Source organism: Atta colombica, unplaced genomic scaffold (assembly GCF_001594045.1).
Source record: "Atta colombica isolate Treedump-2 unplaced genomic scaffold, Acol1.0 scaffold100, whole genome shotgun sequence".
Classification (NCBI taxonomy): Eukaryota; Metazoa; Arthropoda; class Insecta; order Hymenoptera; family Formicidae; genus Atta; species Atta colombica.
In genome coordinates, this window is record NW_017259185.1 from 1,392,771 (window position 1) to 1,401,631 (window position 8,861).

The 8,861-nt window shown below is 38.7% G+C and overlaps 1 protein-coding gene across 1 annotated transcript in view; it reads right to left on the minus strand.

Annotated features, from left to right (window-relative positions):
- Positions 1-4,240: 4,240 nt before the first annotated feature.
- LOC108685869 (putative mediator of RNA polymerase II transcription subunit 26) overlaps positions 4,241-8,861 on the minus strand; it is a 29,635-nt gene continuing 25,014 nt past the window's right edge. The window contains exons 4-5 of the mRNA XM_018190878.1: positions 7,075-8,790; positions 4,241-6,503 (exon numbers count right to left, since the gene is read on the minus strand). Coding sequence (XP_018046367.1) covers positions 4,293-6,503; positions 7,075-8,790 — 3,927 coding nt within the window. The 3' untranslated portion in view covers positions 4,241-4,292. The remainder of the gene's footprint in view (positions 6,504-7,074; positions 8,791-8,861) is intronic.

Consider the following 8,861-nt stretch of genomic DNA (forward strand, 5'->3'; position numbering starts at 1 on the left):
TAAACTACCATTTTTATTCTTACGAGACGCTACCTTTTTTATATTTTTACTAAAGTACGATGCGTAATGTGTACACAATATAAACGCATCGCGTAGACATCTCGACTAGAAAAAAAATTATATTCAGATCACTAGACTAAACGCATTATGATAAAAGCATTATGATCTAGTCGTACTCTATCCAAATTTTGTTTTTAAATCCTTTCTGTAATGCTGATATGTAAGATGTGCATCGTGCGGTCTGTATATGCTTATCCTTCGTATGTAATAATATTACCTGCTGGTTAAGCCACTCGCTGTCATTCCTTTTTTTTTTTAAAGATTCAATCAATTAAATATTTTCATTGATAGTATTATCAGCGATTTGTAAATTCTAAGCGATTTAATTTAAAAACCGATAATACAAAAACTGTTTTGAAGTCATACATAAGTAAAAACATAATGGATACGTTGAATTGTATACAATTCGGACAACAATATTCCGCGGCAATTGTGTACAGAATATTGCAGCGAATTTTATTGAAATGAAATGTTAAACGAAAATAAAATTTACATTCTCCAATCAACGAAATTCAATTCATTTCATTTCATTTTTCTATATTTCGTGAAAACAAAATGAGATATTAAAATTTCACGTGAAGGCAATGTATCATAAAACTAGTCTGATATAAATGGTCCTCTGATAAAAAGATAATTAACAGTAAGTAAGAACTGCATTCGTCTTTTCGAAAAAAATACATACATATAATTATCCTACAGCTGCATCTCCCATATAAAAGTCCCATTATCCTGGTCGTAATAATTAATCTTTCGAGCACACATAAAGATGCCTTAAGTTCCACGTTTCACACGTTGGCTTGGTTCACTTTTGTCTCCGCTTCTTAGAATATTAATGGCTCTGCCCAGAGACAAAGACACAGAGACGATACGACGGACTTCTAAAGCGATTAATATCCTAACTTTCCTCAAACGAGTGAGATATGTTTTTTTTGCTTAATTAAATGCACGTATTTGTGTTAAAGTAATCATTGAGTATGTATTGTATGACGTGGTAATTCATTCATTCATGCATTCGAAAACCAGTCATCATATATAAAGCTTGTAAATCATGACGAATGATTTTCTATTAACGTTATAGAGGATAACAATAATATTGTTCCAAATAGCATTAATCTTGCTATTAATTCATTTTATCATTGTCGTTTGACAATGTAAAATAATAGTTCCATTTCCATTGATACTAACTTTAAGTAGAGATGTTTTGTCGTATTTATATATTTGCATTGCACTTCAGATTACTATGTTGGAATGTAAATAAATTATTTAACAATCGATCTATCAATGTATTAAATTTTTGCCAATCTATCTATGCTGATATTATCTTCTTTTGTATCGTCGAGTGTGTGAGTTTTCAAGCTTCGGTATGCGATTGCCGATGTGCGTGCGATAATTAGCCGCAACGTCCACGTATTTTGCTCACTCGGCGCAATTGCAAAAGATAGTGTAAATATATTATATATATATATATTAAAAAGTACATTATATAACAGAGTTATTATCGTTATAATTTGTTATTACTGATATGTTATATTACTGAAATCATATTAATATATAAAATTGAACCTTTTATTAATATGATTGCAATTTAAATTTTAAAAGAGAAATTATAGGGAGTAAAGTATATATATATATATATATAAATGTGAGATGATGGCCTGTGCATAATTCTAAATTAGATACGTTTGAAGTAATACCCGTAGGCCCGTATTTGGCGATGGGAAAGATGTAATTCGATTCTAGGAAAAGAGCATCGAAAAAGTAATTTCTAAGTGTATCGAGACGGGTAAAATACTGTCTCGTCCGTTAACTAATCTTAAAATATACTCGGCAAGATCGTACTTAAAACGCTAGTTTCAGAGGGCCTATACTTTGAATCCTTTCTACGCCTTGAAACGTGTATATATCACAAGGTATCGTAAGTACAAATTGTACGTTAATATTTCTTGCTTCTAATTATTTTTTGTAGAGTGCAATTTTGTTTTTCGGAAAGATTGAATAAACTCGCTAGACTTTGTTTCTGATACGAAACGAAAATCTATACAATACGAAATCCATTACAGCCGGATATTTACCAAGAAAGTATTGGTATCTTTGCAAATCCATCTCAGCTTGTCTCTTTAAAACTTTCATGGAATGATCACTATTCTTTAGAGAACTTTGCTCTTACGTTGTAAAGGAAATATTCCGAAATAGTATTTTACTTGTTGACGATTACCTATACGTATGTAACTATTCGTCGTAATTTAAATATAGAGTTGAACAATATTAAACGAATTATTAAATCAAATGGTGATTACGATGTTTCAAACGATGTTGTCTTATTAATGCATTTGGCCCTTTATAGCTTCAAGTGTTCCTTAATTTCCACTCGTCGGTTGAGGTAAGTTTTAGGATGATTTAATTCTAACTGCGTTTTATCTAATCCGATGTATTTATTTACAATATAAAACGATTATATATGAATACATATAAATAATGTAAGAATACAATGAACATATCGATCGTATCGTTAAATGCGCACGCGTTACGTTATGTTATATATCTGTATGCTTTCAGATATATATTTTTGTTTAGAGTTCGATCTCTGCATATGAATTATACTTTTATTAACGGATTTTTATTAATTGACCAATAAAGTTATATTATTTAGAAAAATATAATAATTGTAAGTGCGTATTTCTTAAATTTTAATTAAATATAAAAATATTAAATTAATATATGTACGATATATAAAAATACTTATAAATACAGGAATAGACAGATATATGAATCTTGATAAAAAAGTTCTATTTTTGCTTGAAATAATTCAAAATGCGAATTTTTAAATGGTCATTTGTAATTCCTAAAAAATATGAGACTTTCACAAAATTTGAAGAACCATGTTATTCTCATAACTTAATAATTTATTAAAGCTTCTAATGACTTTAAAAATATCTTTTTTTTTTGTAAAAAATTCGAAATTGATTTTTTGCTCAGAAGTTAGATTCTGTAACTATTAAAGATAGTATCGTTATATGCAAGTAGAATATATAGTAAAAAAGTTGTGCAACGACACCGTCATTAAAAATTACATTACAAAATCTAATTGCTGAGAATAAAGTATTGGAAGTTCTATACTACGCACTTATATTTACAATATCTCTAGCATTCGATAGTTTCTTTATTTCGATGTCATGACGAGAAATGATTTAGAGAATGATCTCTTAAATAAATACACAGTAGGATGATTCGCATGCTTACACTAATAAGACGTCCTCAATAATTATATCATGCTTGAAATTTGTTTTTGTATTTCTTTTGCCAGTAATCTAATGTAAAGATATAAAAAGAACGTATACGAAAGATTTTATAGGACACGAGTAGATCGAGTAATTTGCTTTTTTACAAATACACACGCTATATCCTGTCGAGCTTTTTTCCCAGCACAAGAAAAAGCATGGCTGTTCCACTGTGAACTTTATCGAGCAGTAGTGCTTCCTCTCAGATCCTTTTCGCTAATTAATATCTCTTAATTAATATCTCTTTGTTTTTCTAACTTATATAGGAAAATATATTCAAAATGATGATAATGTGTTAGAAACGCTCGATGCGTTCCAAGCGTTTTAATTTTCTACAACGGAAATGACGACGCGATGACAATAATTTAGAAGGAATTAAGTACGTAAAGCTACATGCATATAAGGTTTAAATTCCTGCAGTCTCTCGAAACTTTCTATGTTTAACGTAAAGGCCAGTAATAGAATATCTCGAGAAATCTGTAGACTTTTTTCGATGTAATATTTTTAGATTCTCTTTTAACCCTAATCGGTCCGAAATTTTCTTAGTTGAGTACAGTGTACATTAAATTAAATTAAGTTTCTTTAATTATATACGTATACGTTGTCAAAAACATTTTTCACAACTTTATATAGTTTTAAGTTATATAATCATATTTCTCGAATTTTGATTTTCAAAATAAAAAAGTATTCTTTAATTATTAACTTTAATTACTAACTTTGAGCAAATATATATTAATTTAAGATACACTGAATCTGCGAATACCGATTATAGGGTTAAAGAAAATCCTTTTACGAAATCAGGTATTATCGAAAATAAATCCTGGATATTTCTTGAAGGAAGCTCACAAATCCCCTTACGATTTTCCATTGCTTCTCAAAGCACGGAATTGTCGATCGCGTGTGCTACGGATTCGACGACAGTTTGCTCACGGCAGAGAGATTTATCGCGAGTCGTCAGTTCTTCTTCGAGAGCTCCTGGAAAAAAGCCTCGATAGGTAACGTCGGTTCATCCGTGTTGATTTTGAACTGCGACGAAACGAGTCTGCTTTCCGGCGAGACCGCTTTGAACATGCCCGGTTTGTCATACAGAGCGGAGGCGGAGCTCGTCAGATCCGCCACGCTCTGCGACGCCTTGGCGAATAGTTCCTCCTCGGATTGCACATCGAACTTCGTCGTAGTTTCCTCAGCTTCCGACTGTCTCTCTTGTGCCGCGTCGTTCTCGCTTCCGGTCGTCGTGGAGATTTCCGGCTTCTCGACTCGACTCGTCTGCTCAATCACATCACTCGAAACCCGTCCGTGATCGTCCTCGACCAATGCCGCGTCGGTTGGCGCCGCTTTTGTCTCCTCATTCTGCGAAACAGTTTCTCCTTGGTTTTTGTCCTCTTGCACACCGAGTTTCACCGAATGGTCGTCGAGCGACGCCGCCTCTCCCTTCTCGCTGACGATCTCGTTGCTCACAAAACGATTAGTCGACGAAGCAGTCGAGTAGAAATTGGTTTCCTCAGCAGCCATCTCCGTAGATTCATCTTGTCGTTTGCTATTCGTGACCGCACTGTTCTCCTTCTGCAATCTATTCTTTACGATCGGTCTCCTGCGTATCGACGACGAATACACGTTTTCAGGTCGCGTCGAGCTCTGCCTAATATTTGCCTCACTGCTGACTTGAGATCGTGTGGGACTAGTCGTCGTAGAGGCAATTCTACTTCGGTAGATGTTGCCACTGATCGGCCGCCTCTTTGGTATGAACTTGTTGTTCTTTTCTGTCGTCGAAGACGCGCTCTCTTCCGAATATCGTTCGTGATCCCTTGCAGCTGTAGGGGATGCAGCTGTAGTGGTTCGATAGTTTATCCTGGAAACGTATTTGTACCTGCCGGTGGTCTCTCGTACAGTGTCGCCCGTCAGCTGTGTTTGTTGGCTCTTCGCGTTCGACGTTCTCTGTCTGTTGTGAGGACCGCGCGTTAAGGCTTCGTTGGATGGTGTCGGTGCCACCTCCGTCGTAGAACTTTGCGATAGTCTGTTCTTGTAATCCATGCGGCTCTTGTAATCCTTGATGCTGAAACGTGGTCTAGTAGCGTTGCCGTATCTCAACGGGCGACCTATCTTGTGAGACCTCGATGTAGAGGTGACGATTTGAGGAGTATGCGTTGCTGGTTGCGGAGTGGTCGTTGTCGTCGATGTCGTTGTCGTCGTCGCGGTTGTCACGTCTGTGGTCGCGCGATCGAAATAATTACCGTCGGTCTTCACGTAAAGCTCCTCCAACGGTATGGCGGTGACGATGTTAACATTTTGCTGGCGAGTATCGACATTGTAATCTTCGACCTTGTCACGGTTGATCTCCGTGAAGTACTCCGGCACTTGTTCCGGTACAATGCTCTCTTCACGATGTTCCTCGCGTTGATTTTCGCGATATCCCTCATTTTGCCGTGAAGAATAATCATAATACTGATTAATCGGCTGGCTCGTTTCGTACGAAGATACGCTTGGTTGATTCGTCGCGAACTGATTGTTCTCATCGTAGCTCGGCGCGGACTCCGTGATTTGTCCGTAAGAATTTAGGGAGGTGTGCGCATTCTCTGTGACGATCTGCGTGTCATATGACTCGTCGTGGCTCACTTTCGTACGATGACTAGGTCGTTTTCTGACGTTACCTCTTTTCTCCACGTCCTCGTTGTAACTCACCTGGGTGGGTTTTATTCGCCTTCTTCGCGTAGAATCGTGTTGATTATGCTGCACGTCCTCGCTATTATACTTGAGGAAGTCTTCCTCCTGATAAGATGTCGTGAGAGGCTCTTGCGTAGTCGTCGTCGGCTTTCTTCGGCGACCTGGGACAACTGGACGACGAGTTCTAGATCTCTGCGTCGTCACCACTGGCATCGTTTGCACTTCCGGTGTCACCGTCGTCTGAATCGGCACATCTTCCGCATACAAAATCAAGGGAGTGGCGGTTTCTGGCGGTTGATTCGGTGGCTCCGTCGGTGAGAGCTCGTGCGTGATGCTCGTTGGCTTTTTACGGCGTTGCGGAGCACGTGACGGTTTCTGCGGACGATACGGTCGCGTCTCGGTTTGAGGCTCACGATAATTGACCTGTTGCTCCTGATATCCATTCTGATAATGCTGCTGATATTGATAATTCTGATTCACCTGATTCTCTGGGATCTGGGATATCTACGACAGACAATTTAGAATCTCATTTTTTATATAAGAAAGTAGAAAAAATAGCCAATAAATAATGATTTATTGATTCTATTTGATTGGATTGTATGTAATTTTAAATAAAATTTTGTTAAAGATCCTATACTAATTATATGGCGAAATGAGTTAGTTTTATAATGTAGCTTATAATGTGTAATAAACAAAAGATGTCACAAGGCTTAATGGATAGTTTTTTCTAGCTATAAGTGTATTAAAGGTGCTTTGTGAGCGCCTTTAATATACTATTATTTAGCCTATACTATTATTGTCTGTGACATCTCTTATTCGCCACATTGTAAACTACTTTCTAAAACTTTTTAGAATGAATTGTCACTCTGAAAAGTGAAATCTCTCTTTTAAAGAAAAGTCATGTGAAAAAGCTAATTTATTCCGCATTCAATTTTCTATATAATTAATGCAAGATCCTTTTCGTTAAAAGAATTTTATGATTAAATATTTCATTTACTTCGTATTTTTTTAAATTTCTGTAATATTTATTCATTTAATTAAAATGGCAGAGCGAAATTATAAAATTAGATATTACCTGAGGTTGAAGTCCCAATTGATCGATGTTATAAATATCAGGGTGCGATACTAGAATATTTCCAACTGTAGTAACCTGCGGTTCAAATTGCTCCAATTGAATCGTGTATGGCATGTCACTTGAAATCTTTACAATCTCTTGCGACTGATTTTTCGCGGACTCTGCTGCAAGTCTAGCCGCCTCTTCTTCCTCTTTCTCTCTTTGCGAAAGCTGATTAAGCTCTTCCTGCTGTTTCTTCAGCTCCGCCTGCTGCTGCTGTTCGATCTCCAGTTTCTGTTGACGATTCTGTTCCGCCAATCTCTGTCGATCACGCAGCAGCAACTGTTGCTGCAACAGATACTGTTGCTCATTGAAATGCTTCAGAGAGATGCTCTCTGGTGTCTCGTAATCCGGTATCGGAGTTGGTGGGTAAACCTCAACTGGATCGAAGGAGCTTTGCGGTCTATGGTACACGATCTTCGGGCCTTGAGTAATCTGATTCTGATTTACGACTTCTTGACTGAACTTGCTCGGTGGATTCTCTTTCGGCAGAACTTCGTTGATGTCAGACTCGTATTTGCTCTTCGGCCACGTGGGCGGTGTAAGTCCCTGATGCTCCGGCACATAATAAGCGCTTGTAGTTCTGGGATTAGGTAATTCAGTTCGTCCTTTCTCTTGCTTATTACGCGTGCTCTGATTTGGACGCTTATTATTATAATTATTCTCCCGAGCCGCGTCATTAGTTTGATCAAATTTGCTGGGATTCCGCGTAACAGCGGTAGTGGTCGGTGGCGTTGACGAGGGTGAATAGATCGAAGGCGGCAGCAGAGTTTCGTACGGTAACGAGGGTCGGAAGCTGTACATACTATACGTGCCGGGAGGAGTTACGTAACTAACCTCGTGACTTTCGTGTACCAAGAAGGCGGGATCTCGCTCGTAGGAAGGCTTATAATGATTCGAGGGATGATTCACTTGACTGTAGAAGTTGCCGGTGTTCGCCGAGTTTAATATTTGCGTGTGAGACTGCGCTTGGTATCTGTTGTAGACATCGCCATCGTTACTGACGATCTTTTGCTTGCCAAAGTCGCCTGGGGCCTCTGCGCCAGGCGGTTGGAAGTATGGTTTCGCGCTGTTGGCGACCTTCAATGATTCAAACTGTTTCTCAGATTGGCGAGGCGGCTGCAACGCCTGCGGCATAGCGAATGGCGGAACGTAAGGGCGGTTATTCGGGAAACCTTTAATAAAATAGGTCGCCGCGCGTACGCTATCCAGCGGTTGTTGATGGACATTCTGCGCCGTGAGGTAGGCTGCCTGCGGCGGCTGTCTTGGTAAGTAGCTACCATTCTCGCGCACGATCGGTTTGCGGTGTTGGTTGACCTCGAAACGGTACGCGTCCTTGGGCGGTGGTATCAGGAACGTGTACTCCTGGGTTTCTGTGGCCACGTGCTTGCTCGGTGTCTTGGTTTCGCCACGCGCCTTTGTCGCCGCGTGTCCGAACACCGTGAAACTACCGAGTATACTCGGAGGACTGTATTCCTGAATCGGCGGCTTGCCCTTGCGTAACGGCTTCAATTTTTCCGAACTCGCCATGTGTTCTTGAAACTTGCTCAGAACGGGATGCACCTGGACATTTTTCTCTAGGTGGCTCGACGGCGACACGTTGGTGCCAATCGTTTCCTCGTAGGAATTGGTCAGAGGTCGCCATCCATTCGCGATCATCGATGATCGTGTTGGTGGCTGCGGATCAAAGCTTGAGCTTTAATTCTTGAAATAGAAGTTTAAGGTTCTATATAGATATATATATATAT